Source organism: Gamsiella multidivaricata, assembly GCF_025024155.1.
Source record: "Gamsiella multidivaricata strain RSA 2152 chromosome Unknown BC939scaffold_25, whole genome shotgun sequence".
Taxonomy (NCBI): Eukaryota; Fungi; Mortierellomycota; class Mortierellomycetes; order Mortierellales; family Mortierellaceae; genus Gamsiella; species Gamsiella multidivaricata.
The window spans coordinates 222,479-249,287 of record NW_026251733.1 but is presented as its reverse complement, the minus strand read 5'-3'; the positions used below and the strand labels follow the sequence as shown (position 1 = coordinate 249,287).

The window sequence follows — 26,809 nt, the reverse complement described above, 5'->3', positions numbered from 1 at the left end:
GGCTACAAGCTTTAGAAGCTGGCGGCAACGGCGAGGGCCAAGGCAGCAACAGCGCCCATGACCTCGACCGAGGACGAGAAACGCGAGCCTGCGCTGGCCTTGTTGCCGGTGTTGGAGCCGGAAGTGGTGGGAGAATTCGAGCCAGAGGAGGGAGTACCAGAGCCAGAGCCAGTGCCAGAGCCAGTGCCAGAGCCAGTGCCAGAGCCAGTGCCAGAACCAGTGCCGGAGCCAGCACTGGTGGTACCGGTGGGGAGGGGAGCAACGGTGCCAGAGACGGTGCCGGAAACGGTGGTAGGCACAGTGCTGTTGGGAGAACCAACTGGGGGCTTGCAAGCAGTACCGTCGGGCATGGTGTAGGCGCCGGGAACGACGTTCCAGCAGCCCTTGGTGGAGATACCTACAAGGGGACAAATTAGTTACAGAGATCTGTTAGAGAAATGTGTGGTTTTTCTTTTTGGCAATATTTGTCCAGTGTATATTCCCCTTTTTGATGTCAACCCCCGTGCTCTTTCTTTTTCATTTTTTTCAGGCACAGGAGTTACTGAATAAATAGAAAGAAAAGACTTACTGGTGTTGCAGTCGACGTTGTTGTCAGCGTTACAGCAACGGAGACAGAAGGTGTTGGTCGCTGGCTCGATCAACGAGACGAACTTCTTGAATCCCTGGCAGGAGTAAGGCCAGCCGTGAGAGTCCATCTGACCACCCTCGTCCGTGGGGTTCTGGCCCCAGACAGAGGAGTCAATGCACCCGGTGACTTGGGTGTAGTTGGCGGTCTGGAGGTAGTTGGTGCTGAGGATGTAACCCTTGGGCATGGGGGGTCCGAGGTCCGAGGCGGGTCCGTAGCAGTAGACGGAGGCACAACCCTCGTTGGGGGCCACGGGGGTAACACCGTAACCGGTCAACATGGTGCAGAACTGGGTGGCATCCTTGATCATGGTGACGATATTCTGGGTGGCATTCTTTTGGCAGGTAACTGGCTCGTAGGCCAAAGCAGGGGCCGCAAGGGCGACAGCGAAGAGGGCAGCTTTCATGAACATGATGGCGATGACGATGATGACAGCAGAGAGGAGGAGGAGGAGGAGGAGGAGGAGGAGGCGTTAATCCGAAGTGGTAGAGTGTGGCGGAGAAGGAAGGGGAAAATGCGAGTGCGAGTGCGAGTTGAGTGTGAAGTGTGAAGTATGGAGGGAAAGAAAAGAGGAGAAAATGGAGGGGATTTTTTATGCGCTTTTTTATTACTTGTATAAAGTAAGGGAGGGGGCCAGGATGATGAGACGAGAACGAGAACGGGATTAAGACAGAAAAAGACAGGGCGAAACACTGGAAGACAGCTGCCGTTTATATGTATTTACCGCTGCTCAATTGTTATCGTGCCTGCATCGTATCAGAGACGGTTTCATACTGCTGTAAGCACATAAACAAGAAATATAGGTATATAGGTCTAATACATTAATATGCAAAAGATGAATCGCTCCAATCGAATGGCTGCTGCACATACCTTGTAGAAGAAGAAGAAAAAAAATGCTCCCAAGAGAGATCAAGAAAGGAGCTATAAATATCCACTCGACCCTAGGGGCACCACAGGGCCAGCTGGACACTCATTTCCTTAATTTAGATTCATTTTCAAATCAAAAGCTTAAAATGGCACTCTGAGGTCCATTTGCCGGCCTGCTGCTCTCTCTCTCCCCCGTTTCGAGGGGGGCATTCTAACTCTCTACAACGGGTTGCATCTGTAGAAGGAGAGGAAGGGTAGGCAGGGGTGAACCTCCTTCACCAAAGAAAATGAAAGGTGAACAACAGTCCTTTTACCTCCACGCGGAAGCCTCGAATAACACTAGGTCTGGTCGCCATCGTTTGACGCCTATGTTCCCAAGAATTGGATTTGTCCAAACAAATGCTCATTTTATTTCACTAGAGACTAGTTACACTAACTGCCAGTCTACTAATCCATCCTGTTTCCTCTTGTAGCCACAAATACACACACTGCACCCTATTCGCACTGCAAGGAGAAAGAAAGGAGAATATAAAGTGCAGGGCGGACAAAAAAAAAAGGAGATTGTACTTCTGTATTCAACTTCGTCCAGCTGCTGCGAGAGAAATAAAAGAGGTGTAGCTGTGGTTTACGGCAAAATTAAGTATTAGGAAAAACGGAAATGCTCATCATAGTAGTCTCTTAAAAAGAGTGCTCTCTCCCTGAAGCTGCATGGGAGGGTCCAGAGCTGTGGCGTTACAGGCAGCGCAGGCAGCATGCAGCATCCCTAGACATGAAGAGGATATCCAAAGACGTCTATGTGAACATTGGCAATCTTCAGAAGGTATCATTATGATGACATGTTTTGTAAATCTATCTGCGTGAAGAGCGTGAGAATAGGTCGTCTAGAATGGATATATGTGAACGGAGGAACAACGACCGGCCCACGCACTGTTTACTTTGCTGATGGCTTCACAAGGCTCTCATAGGCGTGCATTCTTTCTCAGTACTGAGCCCTCTCAAATCCGCTGATCCATCCTCCCTTTGCGTACTTTGACCCTTGATAAGTATAATTAGCAGAGGAATGCTCCTAGCCTGCACCTTGCAGCAAACAAAATAACCATCTATTCCGTCCGTGTCCTCTCTGGCTGACTACAACGTTATACGTCCCTGTGAGAATGTATCAATAGAGAAGACTAGTTTTCGTATTTTTATTCAAGACCCAGCAATGAGCCCTGCTTCCGTCGATGCCAATGCTTATTATATAAGGATATATCGATTTTATCGTAGCTTTAAGCCCTGGTCCGCCACGCCGGTAAAAGTCCTAAAGTCCAACTCTTCAAGAATTCAAACGGCACGTGCGTTGTATGCTTTGTGGACAATCCTCCGCGATGGTGGGTTTACTTGACTGCCGGAATATGATCCGCGTAACTTAACATAGGGTAAGAAGCTGATTTGGTCCCGCCGTGCGTTTAATTTGTCGCCTCCCAGTTTGATTGCCCAATTTGGAATCCAGTTCAAGAACATAAACCGTACAGAGTCCGCCACAACTCCCTGTAGTATAGAGGACCCATCAACGCAATCATATTAGCTATCGAACCTGAACAAGTGGAACACTGTGGGGTAAAAAGGCAGGAGATAATCACCTTCTTGTGAAGTAGTATCCCAGTCTTTTTGGACCCATCCACTGAAGTCTTGGCGGGCTTCCATCGCATGTCATAGTATTTTCTGAACACTTGCGTGATCTCATCCTGCGAGACCGAATACATGTCATAAAGCAGGTTCGTGAGGTGAAGTGCTCCTAAAATTGCCATGTTCGCTCCCTGTCCTCCGAATGGCACCATCTAATATCCAAGAATGGTGCTTAACACTCGATTTCATAATACAGTTACACGCGAAAACATCTTTCCTAGCCAACCTTATGACATGCTATTAAGAAGAGATAAATGGTTGATAGGTAGACGCATCAGTAACCTTTGTCGATCTCTAGAGCCTTCATCCTACTTTTATATATATCTGCTCGCATACCATCGCCAAGAAGAACTGTTCGACCCGAGTACCAAGTTGAAAAAAACTGTAAAAATTCACGAAGGAGCAAACAGTATAGAGGATCGGTGAGTGAACGGAGGCTCGCGTCAGGATAGCAGGCACGTCTGTACAAGGCACCAAACGTGTTCCAGTACTTTATCTTCCAGCATGACTTTTGATATCAAGTCGGCGGATGTGTGGTCGATGATGTCCCCGACTGTACCGCCGTATGGGCAAGGCAGGTGGCGCACCTGTTGACACATCTCCATAGCTGCAATTGGACTCCATTCTGAGAATCTGAAGTTTCTGTCCTCATCCGTGCCATGCTTCCGCACGTCATGAGTAACCATCCACGAGATCTTATTGCCTACCAAAGGCATGAACCACCACTGTAGGCGTTTGGAAAGGATATATGTTGTAGATAAAGGTCAGCGACCATTGAAGTGGACCATCATACGGAGAAACAACTGTGAAGAGATATTATCAACTTACCGTATATGGACTGTCGTTAGCGAGGACCGCCTGGAATTCGCAGTACTCTTCTAGGACTACGGGATATATATTGGGATCCAAACGATCAGAAATGCCAACCACGCAGTCATAGGAATAGCCGAGGGGCTTCGCATCATCCTTGGGTAAGGCTCCGACCATGGCGAGCTTCTTGTAAAGATTCTGCCGGACACTGCTGTAGGCACCATCAGCGCCGACGAGAATACTGCCCGCGTAGCTGGTGCTGTCTGAGCACTGCAGAATGACCTCGTTTTCGTCCTGCTTTGTTGTCAGGACACGCTTGTTGTAGTGGAGCTTATGGGGTGGGACCCTTTTAAGGAGTAGGCTGATCAGATCCGGGCGTCCGACGACACGGTTGTAGTCCCCGTAGCTGCAGCGACGATACGAGAATTAAATTTGCTGCAGTTAGCCTAATGCAGTACGTTCAGTCTATCATGCATGGGCGAGACGGGTACATACTGTTCTGCACAGTCCACACCTGGCCGCCGTGCCAGAAGACTTCCAGTCACAGACATATCCTCCTTGAGAAAGTGCAGGGCTCCAAAGGGCTTGCTGATACCGAGAATGTCTTGATACATGTCCAGTTGCTCGAATATGACCATCAGGCTGTTATGGAGAGATAATGCAGAGCCTAATGGCTTCAATTCTTTCGCCTTCTCAAAGATCTATGAGGGCAGAGGAACGGAAAATAGCCGGTGAGATGGCTGTAACAGCCTGCTGTGGGAGGACTTTGTGCAGGGAAGTACCACTTACTTCGTATGAAATGTGGGCCTGTTCCAGGAGCACCGCGAGCATTAATCCGCCCACACCAGCTCCGACAATCAGGACGTGTAGTTGGGATGCCATTCTTTACGGGTACGCTTCTTTTTTTTTTCAAGATCGTGATCAAAGAGAGGAGAGGAATGAGGAGAATGAGGAGAATGAGGAGAATGAGGAGAATGAAGAGAATGAAGAGTTGAGGATGGAATTCAGTAGAGGCCAGACCCATGCTCTCTGGTCCCCACTCCGCCTAGTTCTCTTTCAGTTTATCTCTTTGCATGCGGTCTGTACCCGCTTGCATGTTTATAATCAATCGACCGTTACACTTGTTCCATGGCAATTTTCTTGTTCTGACAAAGAAATAGCTGCACATGCGTGAGAATGCCCTCTCTTCACGCGCAAATCAAATACGATAACAGAGCGAGCGACATCGGAGAGCAATGCGGTCAAGGACTCTGCGTACTCCGTTATTACTAACAAGAAGCATATAGAGAGGAGTGTTTCTAGTGGCAGACCTGTGAAGATTCCGCTTTCCATTCTAGTCTCCACACGACATGGCTCGTGGCAGCAGAGCAGGGCAGACAAACACGCGTTTTTGCACTTTAACGTCACCGTTGTATGCGATCGGGGGAACGATCGATCATAAATTAAAGTATAAACATCACGGAGGTACTCTTTTCACAACCCATGCTCCCAAGATGCGCCATCGAGTGGATGTGTTTTTCTGCTGAATGATAAGGTCGAGTAATTCCCAGCGCATGCGGCATGTTAATTGCTTATCACAGTTGTTAGGAAAAAAAAGAACAACAACAACAACGACAACAACAACGACAACAAAACAACAAAGGGGTTCTTCTCAGAAGGAAAGGCATTTAAAGTATGCTGCATATCTTAAAGTTTTGTCCGACAAGCAACAAAAATCTGTCTGTCGTCTTTAACGGAAATTGTTAGCTTGACACGACTATAAAGCATGAATCATTAACAAAACCTCCCTTTGCACTTTACAATGTCCATTTGTTGGGCATTTGCGCAGGAGTAGCGAATTCGTCCTGGACCTTGCTCTTCGTGAAAGGATGCCTGTTCTACAGCAACACCAGGCCGATACCGTACACCACGGCGCTCCCGTTGCGAACCCCTAAATGTGGGCACAACCATTGACACCCACCAAAAAGGGCTTGCAAAGCACAACCAATTATGCTGCCATTCCAAATATATACCTTAATGTAAAGACATTCCCAACCCCCGGCCATGCATGCATCACAATATTCGCATGTTACTGAACAAAAATAAAAGGAAATAAACCATAAATCTAACAGCAATTACTGTGTGCTTATGAGCTTTGTATATAGAGGCAGTAGGAGCATTCATCCGCAGGCCTCCTATCAACCTTACTTTCTTTCTTCCGTCGCGTCGACGAAAGCATGGGAGGTAAGCGAGCACACCACTGAATGACGCGAAGAGTTTCAGCGGGTTTTTTAACAAGCAGCGATACAAAAGCATTCCACCACTCCACTTCATTTACACTCTTTTTTTTTTTTTTCATCGCGTCCTCGAGAGCGTTAGTCACAATAGGGGCTGAAATGGTAACCTCCTCTCGCCCCTCCTGCATACAAATTAGCGAGCATGGTCTAGTCTTAATCTAGATACGACACCCGCATATACCGACACCGTACACCACATGTATTACAATTGGCGTGGGCGTGGGAGGCAGGCATATGTTGAGACCAAAATGACCTATACAGCTTTGAGCCTATTGCTGTGCTTTATCGATGGGCTGACATCTATCCATCTATTTTTTTTTTAATTTTCGTCCCCATCAATTGGTTTCCTTCGCTATCGGCGCTACAAGCTGGTGGCTCGTGTAACCTGCGTGAGGCGACAGCCATGAGAAGTGAAGAGACGTGATAAAAAAAGACACCAGGGCAAGGGCATCCCCCATCGCTTTACTTTATTTCTCTCGTTTTCTCGTCTTCTTTCTTCACTTACGCTTACACACACACCTTCCTTCCTTATATTCTGCTTCGTTCATTGCTGCACTCGGTTTTTGGAAAGAAAGAAGAATAAAAGAAAAAATGGCTTCGGAACTCCATGTCCTGATCGTCGGGGCAGGTATTGGCGGATTGGCGCTGGCATTGCTACTCGAAAAGGCCTCTATCTCCTATGAGGTAAGTCTCCATCTTTTTACTGATTATCTGCGGCCCCACTTCAGAAACACCATGGCCTATGCTGCCCTAGGTATCTCATTTCTCTAACACTCTCATTGTTCACTCGACTTAAAAATAATCATATTAATAATCACAGGTCTTTGAAAAGGCCCCAGAAATCAAGTTGCTCGGTTCTGCCATCACAGTGAGCTCTATCATGCAGATATTCGAGCAACTGGGTATGTACGAGGAGCTCCTCGAGCTCTCACGGCCGTTCGGCGCGCTGCATGTTCGTGATGAGAAACTCGATTACAAGGGTACCTTCTGGTCGCGTCCTCCTGGTGATGATTACGAAGGACTGTAAGGAAACATTATAGCAGAACACCAACCTTGCTGTTCTCTTCTAGGCCTAGGCTACTAATCTCTCCTCGCGCTCTAACATAACGCTTCTTTTTATTTTATTTTATTTTTTTCGCGTCCTGCACGCGTGCGCTTGCAGGTATGGCGATTACCCCCGCGTCATCGCAAGACCCGACCTTATCAACTTGCTTCTTTCACGCGTCCCTGCAAAGCGTATTCACTACGGCAAGCGCGTGTTGACAACTCGCCAAGACGAGGACGAGGTGACGATCAAGTGTGCGGACAACACGGCCTACACGGGCAGTTTGCTCGTTGGCGCTGATGGCGCCTATAGCAGTGTCCGTCAGAACTTGTACAAGGAACTCCAAAAGGCCGGGCATTTGCCCAAGGTGGATGCCAAGCCGATGGGGTACAGCTTTGATTGTGTTGTGGGGATCTCCGACCCTGTGAATCCAGATGATTATCCGGTCCTGAAGGAGGAGTTTAGCGAGTTCGAGATTGTTCTGGGAAAGGACGTTCCCTTCACTGTAAGTTTATTATATTATTTGTTGAAGGTTGTTGTGTGCTGGAATGCCGCTTTGTGTCATATAGATCTGCGCTAACGTTCTAACGTCTCTATTGTCGGTGCTCTAGGTGTGGTACATGCCTATGACAAAGAACAGGATCGGATGGATGGTGACGCACGACGTGCGCGACTTGGGCACCAATGTCGAGCGAAACATGCGCTGCTCAGAGTGGGGTCCTGATGCGGCACTCGATGTGTTGAAGAGCGTGAGTCATTTCAAGTGTCCCTACGGTGGATCGCTTGCGGACATTATCGATATAACGCCCAAGGAAATGATTTCCAAGGTCATGTTGGAAGACAAGGTACCACAAAGTGTTCGAACGGGATGACATAGGGTGTCAAAAATATCGTTGTCGCTGTGCCCCTCGTTGACCACTTTTTTTTTTTTTCTGATGTAGTTTTTTTCGACTTGGTACTCTGGCAGAACGGTTCTTCTTGGCGATGGTAAGACGACTTTCAAACGGATTATGGCCACTAAATTGCCTCCAACGCGTAACGGATGCTAATCCAAACATATCCTTAATGCCATGCTACTATCCCCTTGGATCCACTGCACAGCCTGCCACAAGGTAAGAACATGACACCACGCAGTTTGGAACGCATCGAAGCGGCTTGATCTCAACGTTTACACGCGCGCCCTTCGTTACGAACCCACCATTTAGATGCTCCCGTTTGCAGGACAGGGCGCAAATATGTCGATCCTGTCTGCCCTCGAACTCACAAACCTACTGTTTGATATCCACTCCAACTCCCAAGAAGAAATCACGCGTGTTCTGAAGGAATATTACGCTGCACGATATGAACTCGCAAAGTGGTGTGTGGGCAGCGCCAATCAGAACGGAGCCATGCTGCACAGAAAGGTATGCACTTTTCTTTCTTTTTCTTTTTCTTTTTCTTTTGTTCCCTCAGCAATCAAGAAGAAGGACAACGTCTGCCTGAATCTGAACCTGAACCTTGTCACTGATAACAGGGCACCGTGGGAGATTTCGTCCGATATCTCTTCCTGAACTGGATGCCACAGTGGTTGATCAAGCGTGTCACAGACAGCTTCCATGTCTACCGCCCTCAGGCCAGCTTCATACCCTTTGTCAAGGTCAGAGGCTCATTCAAGACATATTCCAACAAACCGTCGAGGAGAATGGTGCCTGGCTCCAGCATTCCCAAATCTGTGTGAAGGATTCAACTTGCTTAAAGCGTTTTTTTTCTTTTTATATTCCATTAACAATTACTCTACCACAAATGCATTGACAAAAGAAAAAAAAGTCTCGAAAACTCATTACTTGGATTCTTTAATCAATGCTTGCTCATTCTCGCTAACTATCACAGCTCCATTTTATACGCATGGCTAGTCGTTGGCGTGCCAACAGGCGATGATGCACTTGTGTCAGGGATGAGGGATATGTGCGAGGGCGCTGGAGAAGGCCCCTCCGAGTCTCCATAATGCTCCTCTTTGTATTGATAGTCCGAGTTGAACACCGGATAACTCCAGTTCCAAGCCGTAGGCTGTGATGTATTCGTAGCGGGATTCTGCTGTTGATATTGCTGATAAGCCTGCTCGCGCGGGGTATAATAGAAGTCCTGTAGCTGCTTCTGTTGGTGTTGCATGTTCTGGTGCTGTTGATGTTGTTGGTACTGTGATGAGTAACCTGGCTGAGGGTGCGGCTGAGAGTGTCTGGAGTCATTGTCCTGTTGACGCGAATGCTGGTATGTTTCCTGATATGACTGCTGGTACGACTTTTGGTGCGCCAGCTGATATGCCTTCTGGTGTGCGAGCTGACTCTGGAGGGCTGAATCGCCGCCAGAAGGTGGTGGCGTGATTGGGCCGCCCGAAAGGCGGTTTCTTGCCTTGGGTCCATGTGGAACATATGTGGTTGTAGGCCTGTAAGGTATAGGCGTCTGGTATGATCCCATCGGTGCTGCGTTCAGGGTGCCAGTCGGTGCAGTAGGGAGCGAGAGCGAATTGCCCGCACGGAAGGAGCCAGGGGGTGTTGTCTGGTGCGGAAGTTGCGGCGAATCCCGAACCTGAAGGTACTGCAGTTCAGGCGAGAGTGGGAATGGCGATGATAGTTGCTGGTCTTGCTGTTGCTGCTGCTGCGCCAGTTGGTTTGTCTGGATCTTTTCTCGTCGAATCTCGTCCAAAGCCGGCACCTGGGGCATGACCATATATGGGGCACCGTCATCATGGCCCATACTCTCTGGGGCCACCTCTGATTCACTGCCCATGCTCTCGAGTGGTGGTGGGGGTTCGTTCATGCTCTTCAACGCCTTGTAGTAAGATGCCGCTGTGTTTCTGCGCACAATCGGCTTGTGCGCGTCCTCGCCCATCGTCTCTGCTGGTGCCGACGATCCCCCAAGTTCCTCTACTACAGAAGTTGATGTCCCCCCAAGTTCCTCTGCTACTGAAGTTGATGACCCCTCAAGTTCCTCTGCTACTGGGGTCGATGTCTCGTCTTCGGGCCTCTTTGGCTTCTTCACGGATACCCATGGCCGTGGGGCTTGATGCGACTGGAGATGATCAGTAGTTTCGGCAACCTGAGGACTCCTAATAATTTTGGGCGCTGTTGCCGCCTTAGCAGCGACCAGGTCATGTCCGTGATCGGCATTCTTTCCTCCCTTAACGGCCCCGCTGTCCTTCATAGATTTGTTAGTCTTCTTCAGCCTTTCTTCCTCCAGCTCGCCCATAACAAAACTGAGTTCCTCGGCTGAAAGGTTGAGATCATCAATATCCTTGCCCTTGACAGGGCGTTCAGCCAGGCTCAATTCCATGGCCTGCTTGATCTCCAGTTCCTCCAGACGCCGCAATCTCTCCTGTTCTAAAACGCCTTCTTTCGTGGTGTCCCGCTCAGGTTTCGGTGTTCCCGGTACCGGGGTAATATCGGGTGATCGAGGTGGTAGAGGTGGGGCATTTTTTGTCACTGCGACAGAGGCGCTCCCTTTCAAAGAGGCTGCCGACGAAGAGTTTTTAGAGCTGCTTGTTGCAATCGGATCTGAAAATGCCTCAGACAGAACAACTGCAGGTGGAGGTGGATGGACCGGTCCCAACTTGGAGTCGGCTATAATCAACTGATCCCAATTTTCGAGTGCAATCCTGGCCTCCCGAAGAATGTACTCCGTCTTGCGGCCTAGATGTCAATACAGCATGGGAGTATTGATCAGTAACAGCAAAAAAAAAGAAAATATCGGAGACAATTCGTAGCGCCGACAAAAACGCTTTCTTACCATCATCATATGAATCAGTAGAGCAGGTCAAGTCAATATGGTCCAGCAGCTTCAATCCATGTTGACCAATGATCTGCATCTTCTTGCCAAGTTCAACAATAGCGTTCAGTTGCTCTGTGTATGCGTCCTTGATGAGTTTGCGCTTGAGGTGCTGAAGCTGGGTCTCCTGGGGCTCGTTCTCCTTTTGGATGTCCTCCAGCTCCTTCTGAAGTAGCATTGCTTTCGCTGATCGCAAACGACTTTTCGAGGCTTCCACAATCTTGGTCTGCAGATCCGTTTGGCGGCGTCCCATCTCGCACAATGTGTCGTCCTTGGTGCGGAGGTACTTTATCTTTTCGCGAAACCCCTCGTATTGGGTTCCGAAGCGGATCTCATAGTCGCTGATCTTGCGAATGAGGAGGTTCAGCTTCAACAGGACGTCCTAAGGTATTGAAAGCGCAGAGATGCAGATGTGAGGATGACTAGGGTTCTTGATACGGCTATTTCTCCTACAAGTGCTTATTGACAGTAGCAGTTCATTATCCTGTAGCATACCCCGAGATCCTCTGTCTATATTTCACAAAAGAAAAAAAATAGGGCATCAAAGAGAGGGTTAACAAAGGTGTTACAGACATTCAAGCTATCATCTTACGTTTCAGGCACAAGCGCGAAGATGGCAAACTATACCTGGTACTTGCTCCAAGTCATCATGTGCTTGCATTCCTCGACCCTAACTTTCGAGACAACTGCCAGGCTCTCGACTAGTCGACGCTGTTCTCCGATGGCATTGGTGAGTGGGGTCAGAAACGTGCCAGCCGCCTGGCGGGCACTCTCTGAGAAATGAGATCGGATGCTGAGTAGATCCATGCTTTAGGCGATGGCGACAAAAAAAAAAGGACAGGCAGAGATGAGAAGAGTAAGGGAGCGATGGGGACCACCATAGGTTATTAAAGTTATGGTCCTTTTCTCACTGCCACCACAGCCCTTGCTCAGCGCTCATCTTATTTTGGTCTTGTGGTGTAGGGCAAATGGCTCTTATTATTAGCAATGATTTGTGTTTGCTAAGGCCAGGTCATGCATCGGTCTATACTTTTTGCTTCTTATCCTTCGCTTCAGCCTGGAGACGCTCTTCCTCTTCCTTATCCAGTCTCAACATTTCCTCTGCCAACCGTTTCCGCTCGCTGTCCCTGCTCTTCATCTTGGTAAGCGTGGCAGCCTCGTAGTCATCCACGAATGATGCCGCGACTTTGAACTCCGGAGGTGCGCCAAAGCTAGGCACCTAAATACAACAATACAATAAAAGGACATAGTCAATACCATTTTATCAGTCTGTTATGACATATCCGTTCTGACCCTCAGGGAGCCATGTTTGGTGACCATACCTGTGCAGAGAAACCGCCAAAACTAGTTCCGGTTGCTGAAAATGCGGGTGTAGAAAATGCTGGTGTAGAAAATGCTGGTGTATATAACGTGCTTGTACCGACGTTAAATGCTGGTGTCGGGGTCGCCGGTTGCTTTTTCGTTGTCGACAAGGGATTCGATGCTGATGTTGAACTCGGTGTCGACGCTGACGAATTTGATCCTGAGGAGTCCTTTGAACGCAGACTTGCCACCGTTGCCGGTTCTACGCCGGCAGCCCAAGTGATCGCGAATGCCTCGAGTTCGTTATCCTGCCTCTCAGATGCTCTCATCGTCGTATACGCGCCCGTTAGAGTCTTGAATGAGACTAACGCCGACCCTTGCTTCTTTGAGAGACACGAATCAATCGCACCGTATTTGTTGAAGATCTCCGTCAACTGCTTGCTATGGAAGGTGTACTTCTTCTTCTTCCATTTGAGCCGCAAGGTGGTATCTAGTGATTTCGTCTCTTCTATAGGGATGGAAAACACCCAGTGTCAGCGAGAACGTTATTTAGCTTGCACATAGCAAACGCTGAGTATGATAACAAAGTGCACACTATATCCGACTTGCCATCTAGTGCTGCCTGCCTTGCAACTGCTGCTACCTCTGACAATTGATCCGCCTGCCGAAGTAATTCCGCTTCTCTTTCAGCCCGCTTTTTACTGTTTTCCTGCTTTAACCGCTCCATCTAAAAGTAATTTAGAAATGTAATGTGAGTTCGTAGTCCATCCAGAGAAACAAGTTCTCTGCTGAATATTACTCATGCCGTTCAAAAGTCCGTACCTCGTAATGCATCCTCATTGCTGCCACCTTTTCTTCCTCCTGCTGTTTCCTGAACGCATTTTCTCGGTTCTCAAGGTCCTCCTTCATTTTCCTGCGTGCTGAATCATACTTGTCCGTTCGCTGCTTTGCCTGGACCTTGACATTCAGCAAGTTGTCGAAAGCAGCTCGGGCTGCAGGATCGAGAAGAAGATCGTATGCCTGTGATAAGTCATGGAAGATCTTTGCTAGATAACACGGAAGAGCGGTTGTATTAGCCATTGATTGTGAATACTGTGCATTAGGTCCATATTGCAGAAGCTCGTGTAATATAACTCGTGTTGCTAAAGTTGGTACCTGCGCTGGGATCAGGATTCTTGTCGGGATGGTATTTCAATGCTTTCAACCTATATGCCTTTGTGATCTCCTTGCTTGTCGCCGTCCGCTCAATGCCCAAAACGGCGTACCAATCCTTCTGTTCATCTGCCATGTCTGTCGATCGTCGTTGTTTCTGAGGGCAACCTGCCGTGGGCTTCCTTGATGCGGGGTTGAATGAGTTGCTTTGCCTCGTCTCCTGCTATGCTTTATTAGTTGAAACTTCCCCCAAGCCATGGACAGCCCGCTAGAATGTATTTGTCGTTGGTAGTCACCTCCTTTCACCGCGCGAACCTCAATCTACATCTCGACATCCTCCATCTGAAAACGCCACATGAACTATGACAGCTGCAGACGGTCCTTTCCATCCGCTTGATGCATCGACTATGGCATCTGCAGTTCGGTCGAAACCATCAGAACCAAATACGGGCGCTGGAACGACTGCAAGAACAGGAGGAACAGCACCAGCAAAACCAACCTCCACGACTACAACACGTCGACGCGCAAAGAGTTTTCTTCGTAGCTATTATGGCATCCAGAACACAGACACCGCCAACCAGGATGGCTCAAAGGACGGTTCCTCGGTGCAGGCGGGGTCTGTTTCCAAGGCCGATCCATATGACTTAGGTATAGTCTTTCTCAGCACCAGCGTTTAATCTTGACTTTAAAGAATGGTTGTCGCATCAATGTCTAACTTGCACACGGTACGACTTCCCGCGGGAATGGCACGCTATAGATAGTCATGCATTCGAGGTGGACAAGTACATGCACAAGATGTTTGTCGAGAAGCAGCTCCCAGGATTGGTTCAGGCCGACAACGAGTTGGTGGCGGACATTAGGCAATTGGATGGCGACATGAAGACACTTGTCTATGAGAACTATAGCAAGTTTCTCAGCGCGACAGATACCATCAACAAGGTACAGGACTCCACTACCGAGATTTCGGCCCCAACAAGACTTGAGAGTCTTCGATGAGGTCTTCTTTCGTCCTAACACGACAAACTACGACATTTTGTTCATAGATGAAATCGAACGTGGACAACCTTGAGTCAGAAATGTCAAGATTGACCCAGAATATCAGTAAAATCGCAACCTCGTCCTCAGCTATCCACAGCTCGCTCGGAGGCAAGAGGGAAAAGATCCGGCAGCTCAATGGCGTCCACAGTCTTCTCACGAAGGTATTACGCCTTTTGACAAGTCTCATAGGAACATTTAGACTGTATTGCTAAACATTGTCCCCCCCTCCTCCTCCTCCCGTGGCTCTGGATGTTAACCTGCTTCCAATTTATATCCTCTCCCTCTAGCTTCAATTCGTTTTCGAGCTGCCGACTAATCTGCATCAGTGTCTGGAAGCAGAGTCATATGTCCAGGCCGTCAGGTCATACTGTAGAACACTCCATCTCCTCCAACATTACAAGCATCTGACGGTCTTTACTGGAATTGAGCGGGAATGCAAGACCATCATGGTTCAGATCGCGCTCAGGATCCGGCAAAAGATGTGTTCTGATCAGGTATGCTACAAGATGATATCTGGAAACTAATTTATCGCCATACTTCGACCATCTGTCCTTGGGATGCCAGCTAACTGTGTTGCTTCAGGCCACGCTTGCAGATATTTCGGAATGTGTTGGCCTACTACTTGCACTCAAGGAGGACCCTGTCTCACTGTGGAAACAATATCTGAATCTGTAAGCGGTCATGTCTTTTTAATTACCGTTTCAGAAACCAAGACAAGTCATTCGTTTTACTTACGGCAACCCCGCTTCTTACTGCCATAGATCAATGAACAATCTACGAAAGGCCAATACAAAAACTCTGGATGATATCAAGGCTCTACCCCTGTACGTTCCACCTCAAGTCGTTTCACTAAAATCCGCACCAACACTAACACCAACAACACCCAGAAAGACGCCCAAGAAATCCGCGAAAACACCCAATGCTACAGCGTCGACTGCAACTACTGGACCGAGTACACCTAAAGAAACAAAATCTAAAGCCTCTTCCTCACCACCTGCAGACAAAGTATCGTATTTGAATGCTCACTATTTGAAGCAAGTCGATGGATTTGTTACTTCGTTCCGGAATTATTTCCTGATCTCTATACCTGCATCTGGAACGGGAAGCAGCAGCGGTAACGGAGGAAACATCGCTGCAACACGCGCAGAGGAATTAACGGCAGTGGATCTGCGCCCTCCAGCATGGATCACAAAGGATTCGAGGACGCAGGCAAATTTGACAAAGGAACAGCAGGACGACGCAGCGTCGGCCGTTAAGGAAGCGGTCTCGAAGATTGTCAGCAAATACCTTGACACCATCAACTCCTTTCTAGAATATCCAGTAAGTGCGGAGCAAATTATTTCTGTCTTGAAAGTTGTCAAACAGGTTATGTCAAAAATGTGCTCATGCCGTCTGTGTTCTTGTCAAATGGTTTATTAGGATGACATCTTCAGCGTACGTCCTGAAATCCATGTGCATGTGCTCCAGAACCTTTACTTGAGCACACTCTCGAGCAGTGGGCTCCGCCAGCTAGTCAAATTCGATACCCTAACGACCGGCCTCATTCAGAACTGGGAGGCGCAATTAATACATCGGGCACTGAGCAAGGTCAAAGAGGGCCTCATGGAGAGGATTACAAAGCAGGACACCGAACTCGCAAAGAACAAAGCACACGACGATCTGTTGGATACTACTCTTGGAGAACCAACTGCTGCTGCTGCTGCTGCTGCTGTTACAAATCCAGATTTGTCGGCTGTTCTGAAGGAGACGATGCTGTGGGTGCAGGACGTTTTCAAGATGAACACAATCCCGTTCCTGGAGAAATGCATGGGCTCGGACGCACAGTTTCTGGAAACCAAGGAAGGTCGAGCCCAGTTTTTGAAGAACTTCCAGGATGCGTTCAAGCAGTTCTGGGATGAGGTGCTCACGGAGATGCAGCAGAGATCAGCGGTTACGGGATCGGCAGTTTCTTCCTCCAGTTCTCGGACACTGCCCCTAATGATGTCGCAGTTCTGCTTCCAGTTATCGAACACGGTCGTCGAGCAGGTTTACAGGACTTTGTCAAAGACACTCTTCCGACCAGGAAAGCGCAGTCGCTCAGGATCGTTCCTCATTGAGTCATATGAAGAACCGCCTGTGATCCCACAGCTTCAGTGGGATTGTAAGTCCGTGATCCAGTCCTGTCAGGAGTCGGGTCATATCCTGCTTGACGGGTTCATTGCCAGGACGGGTAACGAGCTCTCGTGGTTGGTGATGAATGTACAATCGGCGATCGACTTTGTGGCCATGCCTGCTCCGCCCAAGAGTGTCTCCGATGCTTGGGAGCAGATTTATAGCCACCTAAACGAAATCGAGCGCCAGGTGATCATGGTCTATGGAGACGAAGGCGATCGGCTTGGCAACCATGACATCAGCTCAGAATCGATACGACGCGAATCCGTGTTCAAGCCTGCCGGTGGAAGCAACAACGGTAATGGCAGTCGGATGTCGAACCGCAACGACTCGCTCGCGTCGTTTGGCAGCAACACCATTAATAGCCGATTCGAGAATCAGCGGAGCCTGTTGCTGAGCAATATTGACAAGCTGTTCTCGGATCGTGTCGAGATCTTCATCCGCTGCCAAGATTTGAACCGCACGGGGATCATGTTTGGGATCATCAAGATCCTGCTTAAGGCTTGGGCTGAGTCTGTGCGCATGAAGACCTTCGGCAAGGGCGGCTTCCAGCAGGTCCAGGTCGATGCAGAGTTTGCAAAGATTTGGTTGTGGAGATTTGCAACGGCCGACGAGCGACTGATGCACTCGCTACTTGAAGAGACCCAGCAGACCGCCTATCGACGCTGTATCGATGCCGAACCATTGGATCTCAATGTAAGTCGCGTTCGTTTATCGAGACCACGATGAACCATACCATCTTTCGAGATACTAACAGCGCCATTATCCCTTTCCCCTCTTGTGTTATTTTGTGAATTAGACCGTGGAGACCATCATCAACTCTACGGAGCGGTAAGAACATAGACAGAAAGAGACAACACATTCGCTGTCGTTCTTATTTTTTTGATAGTATTAAAAAACTCAATTACTGATGAGGGAAAAAAAAGAAAAAAAATGGCGCCAAGATGAAAAGGAAGAAAGAAAGAAAAAAAGAAATACTATGTGCAAAGCCCCGACATCTAAGATCTCGCGGAGGGCGAATGGTCACCCCCTGCTACCAATGTATGTTTGAATGCATGCTGGTGTTGATGAGTTGTCCTGGGTATCGGAATGCGATAATTGGTATCAATACAAATATCGAGCATTTCTTGGCCCCAGTACAAATGCATGTCTTCTCCTTGCCTCCGCGTTATCGTCCTGATGCCTCTCCTCCTCGACCTCTGACTACTTCTCCCCTAAAAGAGAGGTGCATTTACTTCTCCTTGGTTGCTTTTTCTGCCGCAGCCTTAGCCTTGGGCTTCTTGGCAGTCGTGGCAGCAGCGACATCTGTGGTATCGGCCTTTCTCTTCTACTCGACGTGAGTCATAATGTGAATAAAAAAAAAATCGTCGTCAGCAAAATGTCTTGATGTGGAAAACAGATATTCGAAATGCCTTTTGTGTTGAGTGAGTTTACCTTGCCGGCGACAGCCTCAGTCTTCTTCTCAACCTTGGCGGCCTTGGCCTTAGGAGACTCAGCAGCGACAGCAGGAGCCTCAGCCTTGGCTGTCTTCTTAGTGGCCTTGGGCTTGGCTTCTGGGCTCTCGTCCTATTGTCAAAAAAAGAGTATAGAAAAATGTAAGCAGACGATCCACATAAGACCATACTGCAAACCACAGAAGAATAAATCGTGTACCTTGGCCTTGGCAGCGGCAGCCTTCTTGGGCTTGGCCGCCTCCTTGTTCTCCTTCTCCTCCTTCGCGGCCTTGGTCTTCTTCTCCTTGGGCTCCTTCTTGGCCTCGGCTGTTGATGTGGAGGCAACGGCGGCAGCCTTGGGCGCCTTCTCCTTCTTCTCCTTGGGGGTCTTCTCAGCCTTCTCCACCTTCTCCTTTGGCGCCTTCTCGGTCTTCTCCTTTGGTGCCTTCTCGGCCTTCTCCTTTGGCGCTTTCTCGGCCTTCTCCTTTGGTGCCTTCTCAGCCTTCTCAGCCTTCTCAACCTTCTCGGCCTTTTCTTTTGGCGCCTTCTCCTTCTTTTCCTTGGGCGCCTTCTCGGTTGCGGTGGTGGCGGCAGCGGTCTTGGCAGCCTTCTTTTCCTTGGGGGCAGCTTTCTCCTTAGGAGCCTTCTCCTTGGCGGCAGCCTCCTTGGTAGCAGTCTCTTTAGGAGCCTTGTCAACCTTGACAGCCTTCTCCTTCTTCTCCTTAGGAGCCTTTTCTGTCGTCTCGGCCTTCTCAGCCTTGGGTGCCTTCTCCTTCTTCTCCTTGGTGGCCTTTTCCTTGGGGGCCTTTTCCTTAGTCGCAGTCTCCTTGGGGGCCTTTTCCTTGGCAGCACTCTCCTTGGGAGACTTCTCCTTCTTGGTCTTCTTGGCCTCGGTGGTATCGGCGGCCTTGGTGGTCTTCTTCTCTTTCTTAGTCTCCTTCTTAGTGTCCTCGAGAGCCTTAGCCCTCTTCTCCTCGTTCTTGGCGTTTTCAGCATCGGCCTTGACCTCGTACTCCTTCTTGTGGGTCACGGCGAGAGCCTCCCACTTGTCGACGAGCTTCTTGTAGATGTCGGCACGGGATGCGTCGGGGGCAGCCTCCTTGATCTCCTTCTGGTGCTCCTTTGCGTACATGTCGAAGGGAGAACGAACCTTGGGGATAGTAGTCCTGGTCTTGGTGGCGGGTTTTGAGGCGCTGGCCTTGGCCTTGGCGGCCTCCTTCTTCTTGGCCAGCTGCTGCTTCTTGGCCTCGGCCTTCTTAGCCTTAAGCTCGGCGAGCTTCTTGGCCTTGGCTGCCAACTTGGCCTTCTTGATGGCCTGTTTCTGGACCTTCTTTTCCTTGGCCTCCTGGGCGGCCTTAAATCGTTAAATGTCGTTAATAAGTGAATGATGTAGAGAAGAATAATGAGTAAGGCAATGTCATTTACTACGAGTTGTATAGATAGAAAAGAAGGCGCAGAGATTGATTGGTTACCTTCTGGGCGCGAGGAATAAGACCCGAGTCAGCGGGCTTCTTGAAGAAGACCATCAAACGCTCGATCAAGGCATCCTAAAAGAAAAAAATAAAAAGTGTTCAATTGGGGAAAAATTTAGGAACCCGAAACAATGGCGCACAGAAAAAAAAAAAAAAAAAAAGCTGCTTCGTACCTTGTCACCGCCCTCCTCGAGGTTGAACAACTCGATAAGTTCACGAAGACCACCGACGGTCCATTTTCCGAGCTTCTCCTCGTAGGACTCCTCCTCTTTCTATGTGGTTATAAAAGACAAGTGTAGAGATACGGGGAAGAAATGTCAGTAAAGCAGTCAGTAAGGGAAAGAAGGGAAGGGGAAATCACAAAAAAGAATCGATGACATGAGCAGAATAAAAATACGAACCTCGCTTAACTCATCAAAACCGTGGAAGGACTTGATGTCGTTTTTGGGACTCTTAGTGGGAGCAACGCGTCCGTAAAGGAAGCGATGGAGACCCTTGACGGTTTCGTCGCTGACCTTGAGCTTGTCCAAGTTGGCGCTGACTAATAAGTACGGAAGATGAAAGCGAAAACAATTGGTGAGGAATGGATAAGATGATATTGCGCGTGGCAAGCGCTGGTGTGCAAGTATGTGATTGCAGAAGATATTCCAAATGATGAGGGCAGACTGCGAGTGATGCTCATTCCAGTTCAAGGACAGAGTGTTGTTTTGGATCCGTTGTCCGTTAAAAGTATGAAGGCAAGCTCAGCTGTGTCGATGTACAATGCGTCTGTTGATTTTGGTTATCTTTGTTGGTCGGTCATGCAAAGAATTCAAAAAATATCCGTTGCGTTGCGATGCGATGCGATGCGTTGCATTGTGGGTTGCGCTGCTATTGTTGTTGTTTTTTGAAATTTTGTCGGAAGAGTTTCCTCGCAGGTCCTGGTATTCGCTCATCCAGCCCGAAGTGGTGGACAGCAAAACACGCTGTTTCCTCAGAGGAAACAATGGGCTGACAGATGGGCAATTGGAGACAGCAAGGGTGGTTAAGAGCATTGTGCGATGAGTGAATAATAGGACCTACCAGTGGAGATATCCTCGAGCTTGACACCCTTGCCCTGTAGTCAGTTTGGAAAGAAGTGGGTGTGCCATCCAGCAACCACGAGACCATTGTCAGTGAGCGGAAATAATTTTCTTTTCTTAGGAAAGGGTGTGCTTTTTTGGCACTGACCTGTGGAATCGCCAACTTCTTCTCGGGCTTCTCTGCAACAGGCACAGCAAAGCGCTCAACCTTTTTGCGCTCGCGGGGGCCTGAGACGGGGACTAGCGCATTGGCATTGCCATTGAGGGATGAGAGGGAGATGGCATGGTTAGAGGAAGCGGCGCGTTCTTTATTTTATGAGAAAAAGAAAAGGCAGCTGAGGAAGCAAAAAAAAACGAACGAGAATTTTTTTTTTGGTCCCCCCGGTAGACAAAGAAAAAGAAAAAGAAAAAAAAAAAAAAAAAAAAAAAAGAGTCGCGCGTGTTTTTGTTTACGAGGGACAACGGGGTCGCGAGGGATGTAGACCTCGGAATCAGACGAGTCGGCAGAGTCGGACATAGTGGATGGGATGAGTGATGAGGGATGGATGGAAAGCGTGTTTCTGGGGAGAGAGGGAGGGGGGGAGCGAGGGTTGATGGAGTTGATTGGGATTTGGGGAATGAGGGAGGAAAGAGATGGATCCCACCTTTTTTCGTTTTCACACCAGTGAAATACCCAACTCGGGGAGTCAGGAAGGGAGGCTGGAGGTTGAGCAACAGCAACTTCATTCACTACTCCGCGCCGCTTTTTTTTTATTTTTTTTATTTTTTATTGACGCGTCCCCTGTCTGTCGCTACAAAGCGCATCCCCATCCCTCTGCGGATGAACAAACACCATGTCTCGAGAGAGATTCAGATGAGCTCCATGTCCATGCGCGTCATGGAGGTCCATGGGATCATCCCTCATAGGGCACCGCGGCCGAGTATTCTGCAGGACCAGAGTCAGCTTTTTTAAAAAAAAATTCTTCTGGCCGAATGGGTCTATCTGTCTATCTATCTGTTTAGTGCGATCTTTCTTGCCTCAATGGCACCATGGCCAAAGGAACAGATAGCCCATCGCCATCAATAAAACCAGGAGGATGAGCGTGTCAAGAATGCCCCATTCCTCCACGTCGATGGTCCCCAGGACGGATACATCCATCCCGGAGACGGAAATGAGAAATGAAAAATGAAGAGTGAAGAGTGAAAAATGAAAAAATGAAAAAAATGACGACCGAATGGGAAGAGCACAACGGGAAGAATAGCGCCCATGCCCATCATATGCGTCCATCCCTCTCCCATTCACAGCCGCAGTAACACACACACAATGCTAGACAGTTGAAGGAATGAAAATGAAAAAAATGTGGTGCTTTTCCTCCTCTTCCTTGCCCCATTCCTTCCTCTTCCTCATCGTCTCCATCGCTGTCTTCGTCGTCTTCTTCCTCAATTTTACTGCAATCGCTGGGAATAGATATCGTGCTTCTTGCTGTAGGGTTCGGTATATACATATGTATTTTTTTGCTAATGAAATATGCTTCTATAATCTGCTTCTCTCTCTCTCTCCCTCTCTCTCCCTACTCCTCTTCTACAAACGAAATGCCCTGGCCAAGATGCCCGCACTCTCCTTGCGATGGACAATTGCAATGCCCGTGGCAGGTGCTGCAGAGGGCTCACGTCCAATGTAGCCCAGAGACACCTTCTCGGGCAACAGCTGGCGTATCCTTGGCTCCATGAACGAGTACGCCCCACCGTTCTGGGGCTCCTCTTGAATCCAGGTAAATTCTGTTCATAAAACAAAGGATACGGGAAATTAATATTTTGGAGATCCTCAACTCAACAAACGCGCATTTGAGGTTAATTTTTTTACAATGCTTACCCTTAGCATCAGAGTACGTCTCAATCTGCTGCTTGAGACCATCTTTGGGGAAGGGACTCAACTCCTCCACACGGACAAGCGCCACCTTCTCATCCACTCCCTTGCTCTCGCGTTCCTTCACAAGGTCATAATACAACTTGCCAGAGACAAAAAGCACCCTCTCGACCGCACTAGGGTCCTGCTCAGTCTTGCTGTCACCCAGAACAGGCTCGAATGTCGTGCCGGGTCCCATATCCTTCAGAGAAGATATGGCGGTGGGCAAGCGAAGCAGGGTCTTGGGTCCAATAACAATCAAAGGCTTGCGGAAGTTGCGCTTCATCTGGCGACGGAGCAAATGGAAGTACTGGGCTGGAGTCGTGGGGTTAACAACGTGCATGTTCGTGTTGACCTTGATCGATGGGTCTGTCACATCGAACGAATCACTGGTCATCTGCAGCCAGCGCTCGATGCGGCAGGACGAGTGCTCAGGTCCGGCACCATCATATCCGTGGGGCAACAACATGACCAAACCCGACTGACGAAGCCACTTGGCTAAAAGTGAAGAAGTGAGCACATTCAGTGAATAAAGTGAAATGGGCGAATGCCGCCGACCCATTCTGTCAAACGTTGGGTAAAATCATTTGGACGATCTGAATTTTAGGGTGCTTGCTGCACTTACTCTCAGCACTGGCAACATAGGTGTCAATGGTCACCTGCGCAGAATTGAAAAAGTCGCCGAACTGGGCCTCCCAAATGTTCAACATCTTGGGCGTCTCGTAGCTCATTCCAGTCTCAAAGCCCAAGACCGCCAGCTCGGACAAACTCGAGTTGGCAACCTCCAGGTGACCCTGCGAGTCACTCATCGCGTTCAGGGGAATGTGGACGCGCTCAGTCTTCTGATCGACCAACATAGCATGGCGCTGAGAGAATGTACCACGGCCAACATCCTGACCACAGATACGGACATCGTAGCCCTCCATCAGCAATGAGCCGAAAGCAATGGCCTCAGCGGTGGCCCAGTCGATCTTCTGGCCGTCCTTCAACTTGGACAGACGCGACTGGACATGAAACTTCTCCAGACGAGGGTGGATCATGAAATCGCCAGGCGTAGCAACAGAGGCCTGACCAATCTCCTTCATAGCCTCATGATCGATTCCAGTGTCAATCTTGCTCACGGTCTCGGTAGGGAGGATCATGCCCTTCCACTTGCCCTCGAGGTGATCTGCCTTGGGCTTGAAGCTATCGATCTCCGCAAAGTCGTCCTCCAGTTTCTCAAAGTAATCCTGGCGCAGCTCATCGATCGCAGCCTTGTCGAGAATGCTTTCCGCAAGCAGCTTCTCCTCGTAAAGCTTGGGAACGGACTTGCGGGCGCGAATGTTGTTGTACATCAGGGGCTGGGTGAACGCCGGCTCGTCGAGCTCATTGTGACCCCAGCGACGGTAGGCAATCAAATCAAGGATGACATCCTTGCGGAACTTGCTACGGTAATCGAATGCAAGGCGCATGGCGTGAACGACCTCCTCGGGATGGTCACCGTTGACATGGATTACGGGGGCGTTGATCATCTTGCCGATATCGGAGCTGTAGACCGAAGAGCGGGCGTTTTGGGCAGGGGTGGTGTATCCGATCTGGTTGTTGACGACAATGTGAACCGATCCTCCCGAGGTGAAATGAGGCAGGTTGGAAAGTCCCAAACTCTCCATGACAACTCCCTGGCCAGTGAAGGCAGCGTCTCCGTGGAGTTGGACGCACATGACCTTGTCACCGAGCTGGCAGTCTGGTGACGAGTTGGCGATCAAGTCCATCTGCTTGGCACGGGCCTTACCCATGGCCACAGGGTTTACGGCCTCGAGATGGGAGGGGTTGTGCAACATCGAGATGTGGATTGGCTCAGCCTCGCCATAATCCAACTTGGGAGAGTTAGCGATATGGGACAGGACATCTCCAGTGGCAGGGAGGCCGGCTGGAAACTCTGGGTTGCCCTTGACCTTGGAGAAGAGGCCCGTGGGGTTGTACTGCATCAGATCAGTGAGTAAGTTCAGGCGGCCACGATGGGGCATTCCCAGGACAACCTCCGTCACTCCCGCTGTATGGAGCAAAGGGGATACGAAAACAAAAACAAAAAGACATTGAGATTAGAGGAATGCTTGGAAAACGAGTGCATGCGTAACCAAGGATGAATTCGCTCATTTAAACATTGATCCGTACATTTTGATGCGGTCTGGAAAAGTGCATCCAGTGCAACCATCATGCTCTCAGCACCCTCAAGACCGTAACGCTTAACCTGGGCAAACTTCTTGCCCATGAAGTGGTCAAAGACTTCGGATTTTGTCAGCAGCTCAAAGATGCGCTTCTTGTCATCGGGGGTGATTGGGGTTTTTTGGTACGACTCGACTTGGCGAGCGAACCACCTTCGCTCGCTAGCATTCTAAAGAGAAGGTAAAACTCATTGAGATTCGCTGTTTCTTGAATAATAAAGCCAAGTCTTCGTCCTCTGTTACCCATGGCAGCTACAACTTACAGGGATGTGCATGAACTCGTATGCAATTTTACCACAGTAGGACTTCTCAAGGTGATTGAGAATGGTCTGGAGGCTGGCCTCGTCCTTTGCATCCGTGTTGCTCTTGGACTGGTTCACATGGAGAATTCCGTTAAGGTTATAGACCTTGGACGAATCAGTAAGAGCATAACGCTCTGCTGACAATGCTGGCACACTCCTGCGAGATGCAACAGGGGTAAAGCATTGGTCAATATCAAGGCTTTTTATGTTGTTGATCTGTATATCATTCCCTTGGCTGCAGGAATTAGTATGCTTTCTTGCCAGCCCCTTTCCCTCTCCCACGCCTTCACTCTTAAAAACTTACTCGCGCTTCACAATATCCAGGGGATCAAGGTTGGCATTACGGTGACCATGCGTTCTGTAACCAATGACCAAACGAAGTAAATTGGCGTTCTCAACTCTGTTTGCTAGCTCCTCAGGAGTATCTAAATGTCGAAGTCAAATATGTCAGTGCCACTCTGTGAGAATGAGGCAAAAGGTAAATTGGGATAACTTTGCACAAAAGATAAACAAAGACTTACAATCTGGCATGGAATAGACTTTGGGGACACGGTAGCCATAGGCACCGTCGTCATGGTATGCGCGTCGCTGGATCGCATTGATACCAAGGAGGATAGTCTTTGGAACCTGGGACGAGAGGAGCTTTGGGGACGAGGAGGTGATTCTTGACTGTGATGGCTTGTTTGAATGCTGGAGTACATGGCGGTGGATACCAGCAGAGCGAACTAGACCGAAGGAAGGCTTGAGGATCGTCCTTGAGGTGGAGGCAGTGGCCAAACGCAAGATGCCAGACATTATGAGGAATATGTGTAGATTTTTTTGGACGGACTGGAAACTGGAATGAGCAAACGGTTGGAATGAGGTGAACTAAGGAATGAGAGACGACAATGGCGCCGAGGCGAGAGTAGAGAAGGGTGGGCGGTATAAGAGAGGAGGGGAGCGGGTAGAATATAAAGCAGAAGAAAAGAAGAAAAGAAGAGAAGAAAAAAAAAGGTGTGAGAAAATAAAGGTGTGAAAAAAAGGGCGTTATCCTTTTGCCCCCTGTCCTCCCTCATTTTCTTTACCCCAGACCTCATTGCCCTCCCACTGAATAACGCATCAACTGACGCTTCGCGTTTGCATGCCCATTCACTCCAATTGCACCAGTACCGTTGGTGCAACAGGGAGTGGAGAAGTGAGCGAATGACTAACAAGAAAACCAAACTTAAAGATGTACTTGCATGTCCATATTGCCGTGGGAAGGATCTGGCCCTCTTGCCTCTTTTGGACAATCCTCTCACGCACTCACTCTCTCCCTCCCTCTTTTCCTTCAGGCTCTCCTGCCCGTCTCTTTTTTTCACGCCACCACACGACACACACTTTAAGCCATGTAAACCGCGAACAAAGATGACTGGCTCCACCTCACCACCATGGCCTACCCTCAATGACACACACGTCGCCATCGTTCATTCGATTCTCCTATTCTGCGGATGGGCCAAAAGATCAGGAGAGGTGAATTCAGGCACCAGGGACGCTATTATCCGGAGAGGCAGTCAGCATCAAGGATATTTCAGCCTGTGGCAACGACTCAACAGGGGAATAAGTTTGTCTGCTGCTTCGTAGAGGCGATTGGTCCCTCGCGACAGTATGATCGCATCACTTTACTGCCTCTCCCTCCCCCACTGTAATAAAGTTCAGGTTCATCCCCTCTGCTTTAAAAAAGTCCTTTGCAGAGCAA

General features: G+C 49.1%; 9 protein-coding genes across 9 annotated transcripts; 2 read left to right on the top strand and 7 right to left on the bottom strand.

The window, feature by feature from the left end:
• Positions 1 to 11: 11 nt before the first annotated feature.
• Positions 12 to 1,037, bottom strand: BC939DRAFT_476267 (uncharacterized protein; the record flags this gene model as incomplete). Its single annotated transcript, XM_051558577.1, has 2 exons — positions 12 to 397; positions 569 to 1,037. The coding sequence occupies 2 exons, from the start codon at positions 1,035 to 1,037 to the stop codon at positions 12 to 14; spliced, it is 855 nt and encodes a 284-aa protein (XP_051413261.1).
• Positions 1,038 to 2,359: 1,322 nt separating this feature from the next.
• BC939DRAFT_448550 (uncharacterized protein) lies at positions 2,360 to 4,967 on the bottom strand. Its single transcript, XM_051555250.1, has 8 exons — positions 4,760 to 4,967; positions 4,466 to 4,671; positions 3,989 to 4,376; positions 3,652 to 3,885; positions 3,497 to 3,542; positions 3,387 to 3,397; positions 3,115 to 3,312; positions 2,360 to 3,022 (listed from the first exon to the last, which is right to left on the bottom strand). The coding sequence occupies exons 1-8, from the start codon at positions 4,850 to 4,852 to the stop codon at positions 2,816 to 2,818; spliced, it is 1,383 nt and encodes a 460-aa protein (XP_051413260.1). The 5' UTR covers positions 4,853 to 4,967; the 3' UTR covers positions 2,360 to 2,815.
• A 1,870-nt stretch (positions 4,968 to 6,837) lies between these two features.
• On the top strand, positions 6,838 to 9,008 carry BC939DRAFT_502275 (uncharacterized protein; the record flags this gene model as incomplete). The annotated part of the gene is made up of 8 exons (XM_051560266.1): positions 6,838 to 6,930; positions 7,067 to 7,269; positions 7,409 to 7,796; positions 7,903 to 8,136; positions 8,233 to 8,278; positions 8,393 to 8,403; positions 8,497 to 8,694; positions 8,805 to 9,008. 8 exons carry the CDS (start codon positions 6,838 to 6,840, stop codon positions 9,006 to 9,008), a joined length of 1,377 nt encoding a protein of 458 aa, XP_051413259.1.
• Positions 9,009 to 9,118: 110 nt separating this feature from the next.
• Positions 9,119 to 11,952, bottom strand: BC939DRAFT_127771 (Eisosome component PIL1-domain-containing protein). The gene is made up of 4 exons (XM_051550043.1): positions 11,720 to 11,952; positions 11,588 to 11,602; positions 11,054 to 11,474; positions 9,119 to 10,956 (listed from the first exon to the last, which is right to left on the bottom strand). Exons 1-4 carry the CDS (start codon positions 11,897 to 11,899, stop codon positions 9,155 to 9,157), a joined length of 2,418 nt encoding a protein of 805 aa, XP_051413258.1. The 5' UTR covers positions 11,900 to 11,952; the 3' UTR covers positions 9,119 to 9,154.
• Position 11,953: 1 nt separating this feature from the next.
• On the bottom strand, positions 11,954 to 13,842 carry BC939DRAFT_127770 (uncharacterized protein). The gene is made up of 4 exons (XM_051550042.1): positions 13,550 to 13,842; positions 13,217 to 13,440; positions 13,004 to 13,121; positions 11,954 to 12,902 (listed from the first exon to the last, which is right to left on the bottom strand). The coding sequence occupies exons 1-4, from the start codon at positions 13,680 to 13,682 to the stop codon at positions 12,388 to 12,390; spliced, it is 990 nt and encodes a 329-aa protein (XP_051413257.1). The 5' UTR covers positions 13,683 to 13,842; the 3' UTR covers positions 11,954 to 12,387.
• Positions 13,843 to 13,852: 10 nt separating this feature from the next.
• On the top strand, positions 13,853 to 17,610 carry BC939DRAFT_448545 (uncharacterized protein). The gene is made up of 8 exons (XM_051555249.1): positions 13,853 to 14,194; positions 14,304 to 14,485; positions 14,590 to 14,745; positions 14,872 to 15,078; positions 15,167 to 15,255; positions 15,346 to 15,904; positions 16,004 to 17,431; positions 17,535 to 17,610. The coding sequence occupies exons 1-8, from the start codon at positions 13,909 to 13,911 to the stop codon at positions 17,568 to 17,570; spliced, it is 2,943 nt and encodes a 980-aa protein (XP_051413256.1). The 5' UTR covers positions 13,853 to 13,908; the 3' UTR covers positions 17,571 to 17,610.
• Positions 17,611 to 21,341, bottom strand: BC939DRAFT_448541 (uncharacterized protein). The gene is made up of 9 exons (XM_051555248.1): positions 21,155 to 21,341; positions 20,850 to 20,941; positions 20,703 to 20,736; positions 20,042 to 20,181; positions 19,814 to 19,912; positions 19,641 to 19,715; positions 18,389 to 19,522; positions 18,170 to 18,301; positions 17,611 to 18,062 (listed from the first exon to the last, which is right to left on the bottom strand). Exons 1-9 carry the CDS (start codon positions 21,216 to 21,218, stop codon positions 17,967 to 17,969), a joined length of 1,866 nt encoding a protein of 621 aa, XP_051413255.1. The 5' UTR covers positions 21,219 to 21,341; the 3' UTR covers positions 17,611 to 17,966.
• A 92-nt stretch (positions 21,342 to 21,433) lies between these two features.
• On the bottom strand, positions 21,434 to 21,997 carry BC939DRAFT_448540 (uncharacterized protein). The gene has a single exon (XM_051555247.1). The coding sequence runs from the start codon at positions 21,966 to 21,968 to the stop codon at positions 21,720 to 21,722; it is 249 nt and encodes an 82-aa protein (XP_051413254.1). The 5' UTR covers positions 21,969 to 21,997; the 3' UTR covers positions 21,434 to 21,719.
• Positions 21,998 to 22,179: 182 nt separating this feature from the next.
• Positions 22,180 to 26,101, bottom strand: BC939DRAFT_528088 (dehydrogenase E1 and transketolase domain-containing protein 1). Its single transcript, XM_051561446.1, has 7 exons — positions 25,614 to 26,101; positions 25,397 to 25,517; positions 25,054 to 25,249; positions 24,741 to 24,960; positions 23,212 to 24,618; positions 22,554 to 23,084; positions 22,180 to 22,459 (listed from the first exon to the last, which is right to left on the bottom strand). The coding sequence occupies exons 1-7, from the start codon at positions 25,885 to 25,887 to the stop codon at positions 22,263 to 22,265; spliced, it is 2,946 nt and encodes a 981-aa protein (XP_051413253.1). The 5' UTR covers positions 25,888 to 26,101; the 3' UTR covers positions 22,180 to 22,262.
• Positions 26,102 to 26,809: the final 708 nt, after the last annotated feature.

Bases quoted from the DNA above. Each gene is read 5' to 3' on its own strand.
- BC939DRAFT_127770 (XM_051550042.1), bottom strand. From the start codon at position 13,682: ATGGCAGATGAACAGAAGGATTGGTACGCCGTTTTGGGCATTGAGCGG. The intron at 13,441-13,549 runs GTACCAACTTTA...CGTGTTATCTAG, and splicing joins GAATCCTGATCCCAGCGCAG to CAAAGATCTTCCATGACTTA. The intron at 12,903-13,003 runs GCAAGTCGGATA...CCATCCCTATAG, and splicing joins AAGGCAGGCAGCACTAGATG to AAGAGACGAAATCACTAGAT.
- BC939DRAFT_448545 (XM_051555249.1), top strand. From the start codon at position 13,909: ATGACAGCTGCAGACGGTCCTTTCCATCCGCTTGATGCATCGACTATG. The intron at 14,746-14,871 runs GTATTACGCCTT...CTCTCCCTCTAG, and splicing joins TCCACAGTCTTCTCACGAAG to CTTCAATTCGTTTTCGAGCT. The intron at 15,079-15,166 runs GTATGCTACAAG...GTGTTGCTTCAG, and splicing joins AAAAGATGTGTTCTGATCAG to GCCACGCTTGCAGATATTTC.
- BC939DRAFT_448540 (XM_051555247.1), bottom strand. From the start codon at position 21,968: ATGGACGCATATGATGGGCATGGGCGCTATTCTTCCCGTTGTGCTCTT.
- BC939DRAFT_448550 (XM_051555250.1), bottom strand. From the start codon at position 4,852: ATGGCATCCCAACTACACGTCCTGATTGTCGGAGCTGGTGTGGGCGGA. The intron at 3,886-3,988 runs GTAAGTTGATAA...AAACGCCTACAG, and splicing joins CTAACGACAGTCCATATACG to TGGTGGTTCATGCCTTTGGT. The intron at 3,023-3,114 runs GTGATTATCTCC...TCTATACTACAG, and splicing joins GGATACTACTTCACAAGAAG to GGAGTTGTGGCGGACTCTGT.
- BC939DRAFT_127771 (XM_051550043.1), bottom strand. From the start codon at position 11,899: ATGGATCTACTCAGCATCCGATCTCATTTCTCAGAGAGTGCCCGCCAG. The intron at 10,957-11,053 runs GTAAGAAAGCGT...ATTGACATCTAG, and splicing joins TACTGATTCATATGATGATG to GCCGCAAGACGGAGTACATT.
- BC939DRAFT_448541 (XM_051555248.1), bottom strand. From the start codon at position 21,218: ATGTCCGACTCTGCCGACTCGTCTGATTCCGAGGTCTACATCCCTCGC. The intron at 18,302-18,388 runs GTACACGATTTA...TTTTGACAATAG, and splicing joins CTGCCGCTGCCAAGGCCAAG to GACGAGAGCCCAGAAGCCAA. The intron at 18,063-18,169 runs GTAAACTCACTC...CACGTCGAGTAG, and splicing joins CTGAGGCTGTCGCCGGCAAG to AAGAGAAAGGCCGATACCAC.
- BC939DRAFT_528088 (XM_051561446.1), bottom strand. From the start codon at position 25,887: ATGTCTGGCATCTTGCGTTTGGCCACTGCCTCCACCTCAAGGACGATC. The intron at 25,250-25,396 runs GTAAGTTTTTAA...TGCATCTCGCAG, and splicing joins CTGGATATTGTGAAGCGCGA to GAGTGTGCCAGCATTGTCAG. The intron at 24,619-24,740 runs GTACGGATCAAT...TGCTCCATACAG, and splicing joins TTTCCAGACCGCATCAAAAT to CGGGAGTGACGGAGGTTGTC.